Source organism: Crocodylus porosus, unplaced genomic scaffold (genome assembly GCF_001723895.1).
Source record: "Crocodylus porosus isolate Cpor-Errol unplaced genomic scaffold, CroPor_comp1, whole genome shotgun sequence".
NCBI classification, from domain to species: domain Eukaryota; kingdom Metazoa; phylum Chordata; order Crocodylia; family Crocodylidae; genus Crocodylus; species Crocodylus porosus.
In genome coordinates this window covers 52,910,276-52,929,689 of record NW_017728947.1, presented here as the reverse complement: position 1 = coordinate 52,929,689, position 19,414 = coordinate 52,910,276, and the positions used below count along the sequence as shown (strand labels likewise).

At 42.1% G+C, this 19,414-nt stretch overlaps 1 protein-coding gene across 1 annotated transcript in view; it reads right to left on the bottom strand.

The window, feature by feature from the left end:
- ZNF106 (zinc finger protein 106) overlaps nucleotides 1-19,414 on the bottom strand; it is a 50,570-nt gene that overhangs the window by 14,176 nt on the left and 16,980 nt on the right. Inside the window, exons 3-9 of the mRNA XM_019551314.1 lie at nucleotides 9,680-10,313; nucleotides 8,059-8,128; nucleotides 5,034-5,188; nucleotides 4,884-4,944; nucleotides 4,169-4,516; nucleotides 955-1,735; nucleotides 219-274 (exon numbers count right to left, since the gene is read on the bottom strand). Of these exons, the coding sequence (XP_019406859.1) occupies nucleotides 219-274; nucleotides 955-1,735; nucleotides 4,169-4,516; nucleotides 4,884-4,944; nucleotides 5,034-5,188; nucleotides 8,059-8,128; nucleotides 9,680-10,313 (2,105 nt within the window). The remainder of the gene's footprint in view (nucleotides 1-218; nucleotides 275-954; nucleotides 1,736-4,168; nucleotides 4,517-4,883; nucleotides 4,945-5,033; nucleotides 5,189-8,058; nucleotides 8,129-9,679; nucleotides 10,314-19,414) is intronic.

Genomic DNA, 19,414 nt, shown 5'->3' with positions numbered 1-19,414 from the left:
TGAGAATTTCCTCAGGGGGCGGAGTAATCTGAGTCCTTTGACTCCGCTCCGACCCTATTTGCAAATACACCTTTTGTGCTGCTAATAAGTGTGTGTCTGAGATTTCTTCGCGTGCGAGCCTCCAAAGAAACGAACCGCTTTTTGCATCAAAAGCATTAAAATAGCTGGACCGGACTTAAGTTTACCATTAAGGAGAAAAAAATATGCCAACAATATACCTGAAGAATTCTTCAACCCTCTTATGGATGATATAGATGTTTGGGTCTCAGCCACACTGTAAAATACAGAGAAGGAAAATATAATTTTGCCTGTAGTTATAGTAGAGCCCAGACACTTTGCAAGGTTAGGTTTCTTGCCAGCCCCCTCACAAAGATGAAGATTTACATAGTAATATAGGGTAGCCACAGTAAACAGCTGCACAAGACCACTGAGATGTTTCAGCTGTTTGCTGCAGCATTTATTCTGAAAGGTGCTGCTTCCTTAATCAGCTGTGCAAGATCTCTAATGAGCTCCACCGCAGTGCAGAAGAGGCATCAACACTGCAACAGAACACCTCAACTGTTCATCCTTTACTCAGCACCCTGCTGCAAATTGAGCAGATTGCAAACCACTAGTATGCAAATGATTCTGGTTCTCCTGTATTCAGACAATATAGTTATAATGCACTGGTTCAGTAGTACTCCAGAAGTCCAATAAAACATAACAAAGCTCCTACAGAAAAAGATTCTGGAGAAGTTACTATGGAATGGTGCTTGAAGCAACCAATTCCAAATTTGTGGCATGTAAAGGGATAAATAGTCCTTGACTTCAGTGCTGAGACTGATGCGAATGACAAATTTGCCCCCAGGAACCCACATTAAGATTTTTGCACAAGGAAAAAGAAGGGGAGGTGCTTGACTAACTATTATGGAAAACAAATATTTTATGCAAGTCTGGCTTGATTTATTCTCTCACCTTCTCTTAACACCATCTTTGCAATTTGTGCCAATTTCACTAGTGGAACTCACTTCATCATAACCAGAATGAGATGCCTCCATTAATACTTGCCCACAGGAGTCCCTCTTGGATGGACTGTCTGGTTTTTCATTTCCTGACTCTGATGAACCTATGGCCACCACTTCAAACTGGGGGTTTGTGATTTCCACTAATTCAAGAGAAATATCACTGTCATTTTCATCTTTGTTTCTCTCTGCTTCTTGAGTAGTGCCTTCATCCTCTTGTTTTGGAGGAGTGGATGTAGTAACTTTTTCACCTTTGGGTCCCTTCCCAATTTTCACCTTCCTAACAGGTTTAGAGTCAATTACATCCTGTTCAGTGTCACTATTCTCAGGTATGTGGGCTGCACGGAGAGTTTTCTTCTTCCTAAGCCTTTTCCTTCTCCTGTTCCCTTTGCTTTCTGCAGACACAAGAGTAGTTTCTGCCTGTTGCTCGGGCTGTTCTTCTGATGGCTTGGAGTCTTTATCTAATGATGTTTCTAAAGGAAATGACTGATTTGGAAGGGAACTACTACATGGGTCAGGTAAAGTGCTTTCAGTCAGAGTTTCACTTGCCCCTCTTCTGCTGAGAGCAGATGGTGAATGGGAAGGGGAAGGGGTCCCATGCAGCCTGGCCCTTCCTGTGTCCATAGCAGGTTTGGAAGCATCTTGATTAGGTTGCTGGAAAGCAGCAGTCAGTTCTGACAGGGAGATAGTTGCAGAGATAATTGGATACACTGAAGTTTTCTGGATGATCTCCTCTGAAGTAAATAAATAAATAAATAAATAAATAAATATTGCAATATATTCAATTTGTGCAGCAATTTATATATATACACACAAAAGGAAGTCTTGGGTTTAAAAAAAAAACAAAAAAACATGAGCAATGGTAGTAGAACATGTGCATGTGTGGAGAGGCTGGGGACGGGTGAGGTACATGAACAGGTGGAATCAGCGCAATCAGTACCTGTGATTTGCAAGCCTCCCACCCCAGGGAGTGCACTCCACACTTTGGGAAATGCTGGCTTATGGCAGCATTATACTGAGTTTCTACAGAAGCAGCTGGAGCACTGGTGGAATACGCTCTCATCACCAATGCCAGGCCCACCTTGACAGTCTCAGAGGATAGTTTTACACAGTCAAGATCCATGTCAATCTCTTGTCCAATACTGCTGTGCCTTCAGATCCCTCAGCAAGATACAAGCACTTAAGAAGACATTCTTAGTGGCTTTGTCAGGTGGTGATAATAAACTAATTAATGCCCTCTTCATAGTCAATAAACACAGAAAACCTCTGCAAAGAATGAATAAGACCTTGGAAGTTAACTTGGTATTCCAAATGACCATCTAGGAGGAACATGGGATGAGTTTTTAATAGTTACTTTATCTGGTGCCTCTATATAGATAGATATGTCTATATCTCTATCAATAGATCAATCTCTTTCTCTCACTCTCTCCCCCCTTCTGCCACGCGATCCAGGAGCCATCAGTCCAAGCTGAAGAATATGCAGTTAGCTGGTTTATATTGGTCAAGCATGTGTCAGACTTGCTGTTCAGTGGTGGCTACTCTATGCACTGGAGTGTGTGGTGCAGCAGGATGCTTCAGTCTGAGATCTCAGCCACTTTTAGGAGGTGGGGTAAGATTTCCTTTTCAAATTATGGCTGCAGCAGAGGAACAGAAGTGGAAACTGAAGGGGAATAGGACCCCCTTGTATTGTGTAGAGTATTTGCACCAGCATGTGTACAAGGGGGAAAACACTCTTGAATCTCTGAGGCCTTTGCAAGCTGTATCAGTCCTCGACCTAAAAAGAGCTCCATGTCCTTACAAGGGAAGTCTTTCCTTGGGAAAATCTGATTCTCTGGAACGACCCCTTCCAATATGCTAATTTATCTGTGCTGCAATCACTCACCACATACCTTTTAGCTCTATGTCAGGACAAATACTTAAGCAAAGTTAAAACAGTTCTGACCACATGAAACGATAATATCAGGGTGGCAAGGGTGCATGCAAAGTGTCAACCATATCCTGGATGCAATTGGTATAACTGAAATCTTCTGTTTGGACAAATGCAGGACTTGTGTTAGAACAATAAATATGTTTGCAGAATGGAAAATACAATGTGATGCATGTTTAATTTAACAATACTCCAGTTTTTCTCCTAATATTGGAATCTTCCTCCTCAAGTTGGTGGGGAGCCAAATCTCTGGCTATGTCTGTTAACCTGTACAGTTAAACAGGGTAAAAGGGTTTTTTCCTCCAAGTAATTCAGAAACTTAAGTTTCAATGAAAGGTAGTAGGATTGAGGCTCTGGTCACCCCTGAAAATGGCGCATGTTCACATGCAGTTTTTAATCATCTAGTCAAATGGTTACTCCAGCAATTTTTGCTACATGACTACAGTTTTATGAAACTAAGTATTTGTCTGGCCAAAAGTTATGCATTTGCTTAACTCTCTTCATGGCACTCATCCCAATGAATTCTTTACATGCAAGTCATGGCAGAAATAACATCAATAAAAATGTATCAAAAGTCTTGGAGTAAGTCAGACTTTCAGAAATAAAAAGCAGGTATCATTAATTTTATGTGTTCTTTAAATTAAGATTTTGAATTTCTTCAGCAATTTGAGACATGGATCTTTTCTCACACTAATTATTACTGTTTTTAAGAAGCTCATATGAGCTTAAAGGATTCAGAGGGGTTTTAACTTAACTACTCATAAGAGTGTTTAAATTCTTTGCTTAAGCTGTTGTTTGTCCTTTGTGGACAGATCTCAGCTATCAGTGCTGTATTGCTGCCTGTCATAATACAGAATAAAGGAATTATGTTTATAAAATAAAAGTAACAAAACAAAATTTGTCATTACAGGTTTTCCCCCCTACCAAATGGGATGTAGTATGTAAAATCAGGATCTATCCAGTTCTTGTAAAGCAAAGCTAGAGGCCCTTTGAATCCATGATTTGCATGTACCCAATTAAAAAACAACAGGAAGGCCACTTAACCTGCTTACAAATTAAGACCCCGATTACTGCAAAATTATTAACATGGGTAAGGCCCCACTGATGTCAATTGGAGCTCATCCCTGAAGAATAATTGGCATATGGGAGGCTCAAATGACTTTTATTTTTTTCAAAGTTATTGCTCCTGTTTCACCTGAACTACATCTTCCTTTTAAAAGATATATCAAGTCAACATTACCATTTTTCTGCTGTACTTCTGCTTCAGGTGCACGCACAGAGCAAGGAAGTTCAGTATTCATGCTCTCTTCTCCATGCTCCGCAGGCACAGGCTCTTTCTTAATTTGAACTGATGAATCAGGAACAGTGGTAGATTCAATGCTAGCAGAGGTGCTTACATGGGCAGGGGCTCCCAAGGCAATACTAGAAGGGGATACGTGGGTGGAGAGACATGAAGTATCCAGCAGGGGGAAGAAGGGGCTTGGAGGAAACAGGTCAGCTGTTGTTGTTGTCTGTGTTCTGCTAGTTCTTCTTTCATTTGTGATATTGCATGTGAGCTGCTCTGACTGCTCAGAAGGTTCAAATGTTTCTAGAGAAGAGAGGGTGGGAAAAAGGATGCTTATGTGTCATATTAAATATTTAGGGAAGTCACACAGATAAATAAGTAAGTAACTTTGATAAACAATTCCCAAGGAAAGAGACTAGAGTGAAAAAACATTGCAAAAATTTACTGGGCCACTAGATGTCACTCTAATTTAAAAAATGGATCAGGTCTAAATAGTTGGGAACTTGGAACAAACCAGTAGAAATGGATGAGGAGGGAAGCTTGCTAAAACATTCTAGTCTGAATTGTTCCTGGAAATGCAAAGTGAAACCAAATACAGTCTCTCTTCAAGGCTGGAGCTTATAAAATATACAGCAGAGTACAAATCCAGCAATTTCATATATCCTCATACCTTGTAGCCCCTGCAGGATCTGGATTCTGCGACTCCTCAATATACTCATCTCCATTGTTATCTGTGAAATAAAATGGATGTAAGAATCAGCCACATCAAGGCAATTCTTGAGGCTGTTCATTTCTCAGACAACTTAAAGCTGAGTGTTACCTGCTGTTTTAATACAAGGAACCGCTGAACTTCGACATAGGCTGCCTGTAGAGCTGTCCGAGCTTGCAAGAGGCTATTGTCCACGCTGTGCAAGGACTTGCTCAGCTCTTCTTCCCTCAAGGAAATAGCCAACAATTGGTCTACTTGAGAACGCTCTTTAGGAGAAAAAAAAAAAAGCATAATTTAGAGTACAGCTCAAATTTTAGTATTAGTTTTAATAGGTCAGTTAGGGAGACATCTCAGCAGATGCTTTCTTATCACAGTACTTTCGGAAAGTACTCATAGCTCACGAGATAAGAAGTAGGCTGTTGCTTATGAAACCTTATGCTCTCAACTAAGAAGCCATTCTCCCCTGCTTTCTGCCTTACTAGGTAAGTAGAAAATATCAGAGTTTGGACAAAAGACTGCAAAAAGAAAGAAAACTGAACTAGATCTCCCTATGGGAACTTTTACCTCGCTGTCAAAGCACTCTAAAATTATGTAATAGAGTACAACCAATGCTAACTTAATTAGAAAAGTCTGGCTTGGCAAAGAGCTTTCAATAAAAAGGGATGTGCATATACATATACACACATGACCTTAACATTATATAGTACATCAGTTAATGAACATGTGGGACCATGGTAGTTTGAGCAGTGAGAAAAGTATACTGGGCATCTCAGTTCAGTGTTTGGGAAAAGCTCTATTCCAGGGTTCAGTTTCTTAGACATAAGAAGATGAAGATCCTCAGTAATTAGCCAGCTTGCGCTTCTGCACAAGGTCACTGCTGCCCCTGAAAATCTCCAATACTGTTGGTAGTTTCAACCTGTACATTATACTTGAAGTACCCCAAAGTGGGCACATTATGTAAGAGTAATGCTGAAGCAGAATGGCTTTCATGTTTTGTGCACTAAAACGGAGACACAAAGATCAGCTCACCAAGCAAAATGCAGTCTGTAAAGGATCATTCAGGATACAAGCTAATAAATTCTAGGAACTAAGACCCCATATATTAACTGTGCTGCATTTTGCAAACACCTGTTCTAAATACTGAAAGAGACTGAATATTAAAAGATCCAAAGACTAGAGAACCAAACTGATGGTCTCAAACTTCCATTATATGCCTACTGTGATTATGTGATTCCCAAAGGTACGTGTTGTCTGAATAAACAGGAATAAATGACAAGCTCCCCATATACAGCAAGGAAAGTGTTAGGGATACCTGTCCAGCTACAAGTTAGAGGTGCCCTTCATTTATGAAGGAAAAAGGAACTGGGCATACTACTTCTTTTCCAGCAGGGGAGGAAGCAAGGCAGAAGGAAAATAAAAATCTGGAGGTAAAAAACAAAGCAACTGAACATGGTGCAGTAAAATACCCAACCAAGATTAAAGGTCTCCTAGCAAGGCTGAACACAAATGCAAGATGCCAAATTGGTGAAGATTAATAGGTACTTCTATAACCTTAGGATTTCACTGAGGGATGAAGTAATCATAAAAAGTTTTCCCATTCTTTTCTATGCAAGGAAAAGCTGAAGGTTCACATTGGTATGGCTTGGGAAACAGATGGGAGAGGAAGTTCTCTCACTGATAACACTTACAAAGACCAACTCTTAAACTCTTAAAAGATGCATCAAGGAGATAGACCAGAAATATATTTCTGCCCAATAAACAAGCGTTTCAGTAGGTCAGGGTAGGGACTTCTGTTTTGTTTAAGACAGTCTTAAGGGAGATCACTGATGACAAACAGCAGCTACTCGTTTTAAACAGACTGCTACAGCAATCCAAATTCTCATGATCTTGAATTATCATTTAACTGTTTCTTCTACTTTGCTATTGGGGTTTCACAAAAAAAGGCCTCTAAGAAAAAAAAAAAAGAAAAAAAAAAATCAAGGCTCTGGAAGAGGAAATAACAAATAGGTCTATTTCCAGGTGGAAGAATGGAATCATTTTTCGAAAACTGGGCCTTTACAGAAAGAACAGCAAGGGACACTGATATAGCAGACTGTCTTATCCTAACTTGCCTGCTTTGGGAGATTCCCTATCCAAGAGCAAACAGAAAGAAGACTTCACATACCTTACAAAGAGTCCTTTGAAAAAGAAAGGAAGCAGAGTTCTCTTGAGCTTCTCTGAAGCTTTTATGAAATTAACTTTGTGATGGAAAACAGGAAGAAAACAAAGGCTATTTTTATCTAAAACATGATCTTTGGATGAATAAACTGTCCTTTAAGTAAAGGTTGCCACCTTTTCTGAAGGGAGGGTTTCTTCTATCTCTACGAATAAAACCTTGCTAACTCCCATCTGAGCTTGGTTGGGGGCCAGGGCAGGGAAGAAGGGAAGAGTTTGGAAGTTATTCCACTGATTCCCAGAAATCAAAAAGGGGTTTCTGAGATTGACAGTAGCAGCCTGATACAGACAAACTCCCAACCTTGATGAGTCCTGGCTATAATGGTTCTACCCACAAGGCAAAGCATGAGGCATGGGATTTGCAAAATAGGCCCACTACCAAGGGAAAACAGCCATGAGAGGGGCGTATGTATGCCTTCTCCATCTCATAATTTTGCTAGAGCCTGGGAGACAAGCTGACTTCCAGAAAAACCCAGACAAGAACCAGCTGCATCTGCTTCCAGCAAGACAGAGCAGAAGAGACCTGAGTGGACATCAAGAGGAGAAGGAGCTGAATACAAATGTTCTACAGTCAGAATGATCTATTACCAGCTTGACCTGGGGAGGAGATGGAGTGAAATCATCTATTCAGTCATACTAACAACAATCATATTATGCAAACCAGCTCTCCTTTGAGACACTCACGTTGGTAAGAACAGGTAACTGGTAAGGTACATGATCAAAGTAACAAACAACCTGCCAGGTTTAGAGCTCTGATATACCAATTCTAGGACATGCCTTAATTCCATCCTTCCCCTCCACAAACAGAAAATGTAATTAAAAGTATTAAAACAAGATTCCAAGTGGGACAAAGCATTTTACCAAAGACTTTTCTTTTTAATTTAAAATTTTGCTAGCATTCAGCTCACTCAAAATTACTCACCTCTTTTGCCTTTAATTTTCCTCCTTTTATTCTTTCTTTCTAGACTTGGAATTTCAGGAGAGGATCCCTCCTAAAATTAAAAATAAAATTCTTCATTAGCTAACGTTAGAACAGCATGTTAGTAATTTAGTTTTCATTCTATATCTGTCACAAGACCTATGTCAAAAAGCTAATAAATATGTTCCAAGTCTTTTCAATTCAAGTCTTGAGAATATGTGCATTCTGTAAATATCATTCACTTATACCTTGTCCTACCCCAGTATATTAAGAGCAGAAAATGAGTTTCCCATTTCTACCCCACGGTACAAGATATTATACAGCCACACTTCACATTCTCATGTATCCAAGTGTACCAAACACTTGAGCCAACGCATTCTACTTCATAATTTTCTGCTGCCATTTCCTGTGGTAGGACCATGAATGGGAACATAAAACTAGTTACAATAAGAAGGCCAAATGGGAAAAAAAAATGGATGTTAAAATGTGATCAGGTCTTAGAATACTCAAATGTATGCAAGTAGAGAAAAATTTTAGATAAGTTGGGGTGAAATTTCCCTTTCTGATGCTTTTCTACCCTTACAAAGATAAATCCAGAGGCTGTGTAGTGATATGGTTGTACCTTCCCCCTTTCCACAGTATAGCTTGATGCTCCAGCTCCCTGGAGCCCAGATACCTGGGTCCCCTGAGGCCTTTTTTAAGTCCTTGAAGCAGGTAAGATTCCTGTCCCTGCTCTCAGAACCCCTTTTTTCCCCTCTATGCTCAGCACCACCTCCCTTCCCCTCTTACCCTCTCTACTTAAGCCACTGGATGCAGAAAGGGGAGACCTGTCCAATGCTGCTGCCCCCAGCTGACCTAGACTGTGGAAGCCCCCAAGCCACTCTTCCTGTCCTGCTCTAGCTAGGGCTGTGAGGAACAGTTGCAGAGACAGCCTGACTCAGCTGGGGAAAGCAACAGCAGCAGTGGGCAGATCTCCCCTTTCTGCATCCAGAGGAAGGGGCAGGGGGTTTCCTGTCCCTGCCTGGTCCCCCTGGGTGCTCCCTAATAGCCCAGGAAATAAAGTAGGCAGGGGGAACCCACCTGCTGCCACCACTGGTGCTATCCATGGCTGAACCTGGCTCCTTGTGCAGTTGCTTCCTGCAGCCCTAGCTGGAGTGGTGCAGGAATGACTGGGACAGCAGCCATGATCGAGCCTCCCCTTCCTGCACCCAGAAATGTAAATAGAGAGGGAGAGAAGAGGAAAGGGAGAAGATAGGAGATGCCAGTGAACATGGAGGGGAAAAGAAGGGATGCTGGGGAGGGGGGGCAGGGCAGGAACAACACACTAATTCTTACCAGATTCAGGGACTTAAAAAAAAAAAGATCCCTTGCTATTGTTCCCATGGCGCGGTCTGTCCACAGGTTTAGGGGAAGCTGAAGGCAGGAGGTGCAGCAACTCCTGAAGCGATAGTTGCTGCTCCTGCATTCTGCCCCTCCCCCCCTTTCCAAAATCCAGGATTCACCTAGGTATCCTTGCAAGATAACTGCACTTTAACAAGTTCCTCCTTTTAGAGGTCCTTTCAAACCATCACCCCAGGTAAAACACTACTGGTAACATGGCAAAGATGCAATGAACTACACTTACACCAGTTGCTCTTCTTTTCTTTCCAATTCCCTGGCTGTCATTCTGCTCAGTACCAGATGTACAGCTACTATCTGTAGCTGCATCTACAGAGTTGGATACTGCAAGTGCTGAAGATCCACTTGAAGCCAAAACATTTCCTTCTCCTGTGATCTCCAACGTATTTTGATTTTCAAGAGGTGATGTTGTATTTTCTGGGCTCTCTGGGTCTTGTTTTGCAGTAACTGTTGTGGGACTTGAAAGACCAGATAGATTCTGTAGGCTGTCTCTCCTTCCATTGGTGATGGTTTCACTTCTTTCAGACAAGAAGGGTGACAAGGGAAGATAGCATGCCTCCTGGCTATGGTCAGCTACAGTGTCAGCAGTTTCTTTAAATCCAGACATTATGTGATGTGAATTGATTTGCCTTTGCTCACATTCTTTTGCTGTGGCTTGGTCAGTGAAGAAGCCATAAGCAGACACATTCCTGTCTACAATCACACTGCTCTCAGAGAAGCTGCGTTTCCTAGCTGATCCAGTTGCTGTTATAGAAATCCCTTCCCAATGAAATCCTTCTAGTGTGGATATGTCAGGTTCTTCATCTAAATCTAGACCTTCCTGTTCATTTTGAACAAGGGGAACCATCTCTATGCCAAATCTGAAAAGCCAACACAAATAAATAGCAGGACATAGTAAAACAAGACAATGGGGGGAAGCAAGCATTTGTTTAAATGCACTGCCATTTACACACTGCTTCTTAGATGACAACTCTTAACAGTAGTTGCACAAAACAAAATTTTCATTAGCTATAGGGTTAAGCAAGAGTCAGTTTGACATCTCTGATTCTAGTACCTGCAGTCTTGACAGATCAGGCAAGAACTATACAGAAGTCCTTGAGCTGCACTAACCTGATGCATGTGCTAGAGCTATCTAACCTTTTATATAGGTTAGATATAAACCAAATAGAATTTTACAAACACAAAAGTAAACCTTAGGGACCTGCAACATTTTTGGCTAAAGGACCCCAAACACCCCAACATTGACTTGTAAAATGTTGTTAGGCCAGAGGCAGACATCGGGAAAGCTGCTAAGGGCCCCACCCTCCACCTGGAGGCACGTGTGCACCCGCCACCAGTAACCAGTCGGACCAGGGCTCCACAGACCTTGGTGCAGTGGCTTGAAGCCTCCCTGCTGTACGTAGCCTGGGCTCCTTAGAGGGTGGCAGGGGCCTACCCGGAGCCCAGCCTGGCTTGTTGCTGGCAGTGGGTGTACACATGCTTGGGGGCAAATGGTAGGGGAGCTTTGAATAGCCTGATCCTTGCTGGGGCTGAGCAGCTCCAGCCCCTTCCCAATGTCTGCCCTAAGGCACACATCCCAAACAAAATGTCTTTGTGTACCACACTCTGGCACACATGCCAGACGTTGCCAACCCCTGCCTTATATGGTTTTCAAGCAGATAGCCATTACCTGATTATTTCCACCAAGGTTGGAGAGACTGTAAGATGTTGCAGTCTCAAGTGACATTTAATACTAGTGTCCACATAAAGGTTAAGAAAAAGCTTTGGTATATGTTTTAGAATTAGTTTATCTAGAAATCCTGTAAAAACTGCCCACACGTAAAATAGAAGTCGACTATTAAAGCAAAAGGAAGCATTAAACTTGCCTGTAAAAACAAAACGGTCCTCATAATTTGAATGCATGCCAAAAACCTACAAGTTAACTAAACAATTTTAATAAAAGTACAGTTCAAATTATAGCTATATACTACCCAAGTTAAAAGAACTTTAAAGCAATCAAAAGTTACAAATGTCATACATATCCAATATTCAGCAACACTGTCACAAACTTGTAGAAATCTTGTTTGAAGTAGCAGGAATAAGTCTTCGTTAATAGACTAAAGCCATTCACTGTTTCAAAAATCAGTTTACTAGTGTGTGTTAATAAAAGTGTGTATATATTCTGTCTGTAAAAGAAAACATGGTATGGCAGAATTCATTTCTGCTGTTTTCCAACTTTAATCTTTGGAATTTAGTAACTGGACTTTAGTGAGTCATTAAGACTTGGTATGAGAATATATATATTTGAAAAGGTGAAGAAAGGCTACAAACCTTGGTAAACCCTTGCCAAGTTCTTGTTTCTTCTTGGTTACCTGCTGAATGACTTGCTCCCAGTTTACGTGTCTTCGGGATGCACTAAGAATCTGCCTCAAGGTTGGTTTAAGTCCAGACTCCTTCTCAGTTTCACTCTTTCTATGACCACTGACATTTCGAATGCGACGTGCACTGTTGAGATTGGGTTCAGGAAGATGTCCCCCACTTTTGCTCTTCAAAGTAATGTGTCTGGTCAGGTCTCTTTGAAGGGAAGCAGGGAGGCCAAGTTTGCTTAAGTCAGGAAGCAGGGGGCCTGAAGACTGGTTGCCTGCTTTTTGAAATTCATGATCTGAATGGTTTTCAAAGCTTTCCATTTCAAAATGCTCACTTGACTTAATAGGATGCTCATCACCTTCACCGCCATGAGAGGCTTTCAAATCCAAATCCAAGTGGTGGTTAGGGCCTGATGGAGACACTGCACTTTCCATTTGAAATTCAGAACCTTTCTGATTATCAGTGACAATATTTGAATTTGGAGATTTACTTAATGCTCCTGTGTCATTTTTCTTTCTAGCACCAGCATGTTCATACTCCACAAGGTCACCTGGTAAACAAACATCAAACTTTTCAATTCTTAATTCAGACTTTTCACTCCCTGCTGGCTCCTCATCACTCACCTCATCTAAAGTAGATTTATCAGTTTTTGAAATTCCTTCTGTGTTTTGATCATCATTTTGTTTGATCTCTGTATCTTTGTAGGAGCTTAAAGAATTTGGCAAAGAATGATTGGATCGCACATCTTCTTTAGTTTTTTGCTGTTTTTCACTATGATTATTAATAGGCTCATTCCGATCACCGTCAAGCACATCTCTGTTGCTTTTTAAGCTATGAGTACACATACTATGCAGCTTGGACGTATAAGAGGAGGAGCAGTTAGTTTCCAAGTTGAGTGCATTCAGATGATTCTCACATTCTCCAGTGCGTGATAAGAGAATTCTGACATTTTTCAATAGATTTTGCGTCTTTGGGTCTTGATTTTGTAAAATGGACTTAAGGCCTGGAAGATTCAGGAGAGGGGATTTCAGTGATGGCATCCTGTTACTTTTGCCATCATCCTGATCAGGTCTTCCTTCACTGGTAGAGTCTGTCAGCATTTTGTGAGTATTAAGATGATCAGAGGTAGCTTTATAACAAGAAGACTCTGCCCATTTTTTCAGCCTAGCTACATTATTTTCACAATCCTTCATTTTCATGGGTGGCTCAAATAGAGGTGTACATACTGTTTCTGTTTTCTCTAAGGTTTTAGAAACACTGTCTTCAGGCCCTGGCTGCTGATCTACAGCTTTCTGCGAAGGATAAGGAGACCAACGATGCATTTTATCTCTGGAAGGGCTACTACTTTTGCCACTGATCTTGGAAATTTTGCTCTCAGGTTGCTCAGACATTGCAAAATCCAGTAAACTTCCTTCAGAGAGTGCATCACTAGTAAAATCCAATGAATTACTCCTATTATCTGCTGAACCACCACAGGGCAACACATTGCCAGTGCTGTCATTTTTCTTTGAAAGCCATGTGTACTTTTTGGGGGTATATTTATTTGGGGTTTTCCAGGTAATGCTTACATCTTCTGGCTTGGAGCTAGTATTTGCAGGCCTGTTTCTTCCTAATGCATATTTATCCCCTGAGCCACCAAAATTCCAGCTATTTCCACCATGAGAATTAGATTTCCAGTTTCCTCCACAATTGTTAGAATGCCAAGTTGAAAAACCACCTGCTCCTTCAGAATGCCAGTTGGAATTTCTTCCTGGAGCACCATGCCAGTTCGATGTGCTTCCTCCTGCATGCCAAACACTTCCAGAATTCCCATGGCCATGATGCCAATTAGAAGGGCCTCCGGAACTATTTTGGTGCCATCCAGAGCGCCCTCTTAGATTACTAGGGTGCCTGTTTGTATTAAGGTTCCTAACAGACTGAGGGAATTTGCTTTGTCTAGGATTAATGAAGTCATCAACTTTCCATTTCCAGTTGTTCTGTGATGGGCCATGATGGTGCCACGATGACTGATCATAATCTTCTCTGTCTTCGTAAGTAGCTCTTTCGTTACTCCTTCTTTGTGGTCTCCTGTCATCGGGTTCTATATCTTGGTTTGCACAGCAAGTTTCAATTTGCCTATAGGGCATAAAGAAATAAAGGTTTGTTTTAGCGTTCATTAGTGATCTTTGCAGAAGCACCCACAAGCTAATAAAATCATTCAAAATCTGGAGTTGTTGAAAATTAAATTTCTATATAATGAAAGTTAAATAGCAGCCTAACAGGCAATACCACAATCACAACTGCCTAACAGGAATACAGCAACTGTGGAAGATAGTAAGGTTAGGCCACATTGAAGGATCAAGTCTGGATGTGGCTACGTATTTGCTCTGACCCCTAGAGCAAAATGTTCTCTATCACTTTTACAACTTACCTATTTTCCTTTCAATCACTAATGCCTACTTACAAACTGTGAGATTTATTTTAGTCTTTATTTTTTTTTTTGTAACTCCTATGCAGAATGAAAACACTGGCAACTCCTTTTGAGAAGGGACACAGCTGTAGAGAGGAAAATACAGGCTGGTATAACTGTTTCTCATAAGTGGCAAGACTCCCAGAATCCTTTTGGGTGAATGGGAATAACCCCAACTAGCAGAGCAACAAATCAAAGCAAAAAGTCCAATTAAAGGCAAAACAAGAAAATAACTTTAGAAATAAGGAGCAAAACAGATTTGTAGCATCTAAAGTTGGCATAAAAAAATTGGCATACAAATGTAAATATTGCTTAGAAAAATAAAACTGCCTAGAAAGATAAAGTAGGGTAGCAACCACCTAACCTACAGTGACATCACACCAGGAAATATAAAAAGACAGTGAAAAACATCAGTCGTCCATCTCTCTCTCGCCGAATCCAGGAAACACCAAATTACTGGAGACACAGGGACGCAGGACCCTCACCCCAGCACAGCCAGCTGACTGAGGACTCTTGTTAAACCCACTCAAAACTGTTGCAGCAGGGGGAGTGGAGGGGAAGGGGGTGTCGACAGAGCTTTGCTTGTTTTTTAAATCAGACAGATGTGCCATTATGCAATCCACATAACCTTGCTGGCCCACTCCTACCTCAATTAATCAATGAAGAGATGGAGATGAAAATTATTCATTTTTCTTAACAAGTTTAAGATGTTCTGAGTAAGTGATAATAGGGATCCTGGTTTTCTCTGTTTAAAAATCCAAAATTCTCTGATTTAAACACCACACCAAATTCTGATTAAAACCCCCAAAATCCATGTTTTTCCATGATTAAAATGAAACTCCACTACATATATAGGTATCAGTTGAGCACTGTTTCATTAATATATTTACAATTTTAAAGCAATTTGGAAGCCTACCAGTGCCTCAATCATAGGTATTTAGAATTTATTTTATTATAATAAATTTTGGCATTTGATTTTGGGTTATCTATCACAGAAAATCAGAGCTCCCCTTGCCCCCTTCACTCACCAAGGCATAGGTCCAGCTGAGGCTGACCCCCCCCACTCCTATGTTGGTCCCCCCCACTCCTGACTTGCAGACCCCAGCCCTCCCAGTGTCCCTAACTCCCAACCCACAGCCTCTACCCCCTCCAGCCCTGCTAGGGTCCCTTACTCCTGACTTGTTGCTCCCCAACCCCTGCCCCCCAGTGTTTGGGGCAGGAGAAGTGTGTATGGGGCAGGGGGGATACCTGACCATAGGTGACGCTACAGGCAACGTGTTGAAGCGGGTATAGGAGGGCATGTGCCCCCCCTCCACCAGGTGTGTGCACCTACAGCAGGGCATGGGGCTGCCTCCACGGCTCAGCAAGTGGGACCCTGGTTCAGGAGGGTGGCAGGAAACAAGGGCAGTGCAGCCTTCTGCCCCCCCCAGTTTGTTACTACTGGTGCTGCTGGCAGCGTAGCGTTACTCCATGACAGTGCAGCTGGCAGGGGGATCTTGGCAGCAGCAGCAACATCAGTCAGTCTCACTGCCCTGCTCTACCCTCCTGCACTGGGTCCCACCCAGTGGGCTGCAAAGGTGGCTCAGTGCCAGGCCAGCCAGGTTGCAGCCCCATGCTTCACTGTGGGTGCACAAATCTGGGGAAGGAGAGACCTGTCCCCCCGCCATGCCTCTCTGACATGCTGCCCATGGAGCCTGATCCCTCCAGGGAGTGCCTGCAGAGGCAGGGAGCTGGCTCTCATCCCCCACTCCAAGCTGCCTGTGGCTCTGTCCTGCTCCTGGACCAGGCCCTGTGGCCACACATTTCCAACCCCCAGTGTTATTTGTATTGATTTTTTAAAAATAAATCTGTATAAAAATGTATATTTGTTTGATAAAAAAAATGCAACAATGATAGATAAAGGTATTTGCAAAATAGAGTAATTATTTTACCATTTTAAAAATCATTCTTAATGGATGTTATGGTCAAACAGCACTGAGGTGAATGGAACCAATTCACATGTCAGAACTACCATTTCACATCTGCATTACTTAGCTTTCAAGGGCTACATATGGCACATTCAAGTAACCTGCATCTTGGGTTTGTTCCACTGGTTTAAAAACAAACAAACAAACAAAAATTTACCCAGAAATGCTTGGACAGACATTCAAATTCTGAGCCCTTGAAGAACACAGAGCTTGCAGTGCTGATGCTAGCAGCAAGAGGAACCCTGTGCACACAAATCAGCATGCTCTGTAGGCTCCCTTTGTCTGCCTGGCAACAGAAGATAGCAGTGGACAGTGCAGCCCTGACTGGCCAACTCACACTGCTGTTCAGGGTCAGCTTGTATCTCCCTGCAACACAATGTGGAACTGTGAAGGGGAAGTTTCTGCTCCCTGCTCAGCTGCAGTAGTAGAATGCAACCCAAGCAACATGCTGTCTCTTGTCAAGGAGAAGGAAGAAGCCCCTTGGGATGCTGGAGGACTGTACTAGGACTTCTCTCAGAAGGGAAAATTTGCTTTCTCAGAACATTTGCTTTATCAAGATAAACTCTCCTGGGAGTGATTTAACCCGGGTTATTTTCTTCCTGGAGTGGCTATTTTTGCTCTGGGAGAAAAATCCTCAACACTTGTTTAGTTGTGGTTTCTCCTAGAAAAGCACAAATTTTCCCAGAAGAAACTGAATAACTGTAGGTCACCAAAATCTGAACAGTTGCTTTATTATCATAGAAGCTACATGTTTTTTTAAAAGCCTTAAATCCCAAAGCATACATATATGCCTAAAGAAAAAAAAAATACTAGCTTAATTTCTGCAAACTACCACAATCCAGCATTAATTCTCTTCTACTGAAATCAAACAGAGTCCTACCCCACCCTATTTTATATACAGCAAATGGAACTATCAGTTTAGTTAGTAGGTTCATTTTTCCTCCTTACTGACTCTCACCAAGCTTGTGGAGCAAGCACAGTGGAGAAAGCAAAGTGGAGAACCTACTTTCACTCAAAACTCAGGTTCCAGATTACTAAGTGACAAATTAGCTTTTCCATTCTCATAAAAACAAAGTTGATATTTTTTGGTTTTAAAAGCCATCACGAACATTTACCAGCTTGCATGCAAAATACACTATTATACCTTGGCTATTGTGATCAAATACTCCCCATCCTGATATTTGTTTCCTTTATAAAAAAAGATGGATTTGCTCTGGACAAGTAGAATTTCACAAAAGATGCTTTAAAGAAGTTACCAAAACAGTAAAGAAAAGATTTACTTGCACTTATAGTTAAGTCAAGTCATTATATCCCACATAGAACCTTTTTACTAAAGTTTAAAAAGAGATAACTTAGATTGCTAAATTGGTTAGATGTTTACCTTTGCTACACAGGGAAGTCTAAGAGTGAAGGAGAAAAAACACTTCATTTCAGTTTGCTAATGACTGGACTGTAGAAGTTATGAGCAAAGCAGAAGTGACTCTGCGTTGTATATCCTCCCTTTCCCTCCCACATACCTCCTAAAGCATTATTGAGGCATTTGAAAACACCATGTTAGGGAAGAAAAACTGAATTAATGAAGGATTGACCTGAAAGAGTATCTATCTATTAGGTGCTATATATTACTAATCCTGATGAACTGATAAAGAACAGAAGAAAAACTAGATTAATAGCTTTAATCAAGACTAACTGTTGGAGAAAGAACGCAACATAGTGATTTCTAGAACTTTTAAAAGGATATTTAGGGATTAAAGATGAATGCAAACTTTAGTTCAAACATAAGAAACTAACAATTTTTCTAGTTTGGGCCATATAGCAAACTGCCCATGATATTTTGTAATTGCTACAGAAAGGTTTTTTCTCAAGCATATATCTATTGCTCTTTGCATAATATTCAAGCTTGGCAGGAAGTTAAAAATGCAGTGAAGAGTAAACAAATATAGTTTGCCTAAGAACTGCAGAGTGAAGGAACAGCTCACTATAAGACTAGCTTATAGACTGTGGTTTTTGTGGTGACAGTGTGCTCATCTAGTCTGTTTTGTAGCCCTGTCTAACTATGCGTTTGCAGCTGTGTACGGAGTGGGGCTTGTGCAGCTGACTGAGGTCAGGTGTGAACCAGGCAGGCTCAGGTCTAGAAGGTTAATAAAAGGCAGCCTCTTGCAAACATAAGAGAAACAAAATGGACTGCAGGACTGCCTAAAGAGGGAGCTGTTGTGATCACTGTTTGTTAAGTGGCCGTGTTCGCCAATCAGAAAAAGTTACACAGAGTTCTGTAACAGTTGCTAGGCAGACCATAGTTGTTTTTCTGCCATCAATGTAAGAGATAAGCGGTAGCTAGAACTTTCTACAAGGCAGAGTCCAGCGTCAGTCAGTCAGTCCCATGGGCCTATTGAAAGGTGCCTCATGCAATCACACCACTGCACGTCACCTAAGCTATAAAAGGAGCCTGCACCCGATCGTCAGGGTCCTTTCTGCGTCCAACGGACTCGGAACGATTCATGGCAGATTAATACGGACACGGCTCGGCCTTCGGAGCAGCCAACCGAAGGAGGACGCAGACACCCGCCTGATCCCGGTGACCTGAAACCCCAGAAAACACTCACCAGCCAGGTTCATCGGTCTCACGCACCATTAGGGCGCGTGAGGCGTGGCGAGTTCTAGCCGCTGTGCGGCTACGTTGATAGTCATTAATAAAAGCTACCAAGCCTGTTCACCATTCTCCCGCCTATTTGTGATCTGTCGTAAGCGTGACCAAGGAAAGATCCTGCAACATGGCGTCACGAACAGGATGGTCGGCTGCAGATCATGATAGGGACGACAAGTCACGGTGTCAGGTTTGTCCTTGGGCATCTGGCCATCGGTCGACCAGAAGCTCTGATGAACTGTGGGGTCATTTACAGTTTCACCAGGCCCCCAGCCACGTGGATAACGATGGCACCCAGCCATTCTGTGTGTGGCATCAGTCCGAACCCCGGCGCCCCGGGAAGTTCGCTTAACGGGCCGAGCACTAGGGGGTGTGCTGAGGGACTCGAGTGTGTTATTCGCTGTCCCGTCAAACCAAGATGCCCCTGATGCTTGTGTAGTGATAGCCAAAGAGCTTCCCTCGGGTGACCAGCAAGATACTGACCCCTCTCAGGATTGGGACGCTTTCACGAAAAAGATAGTGGCTCTGACAGGCGAGAAGCGCTGTACAGAGGGG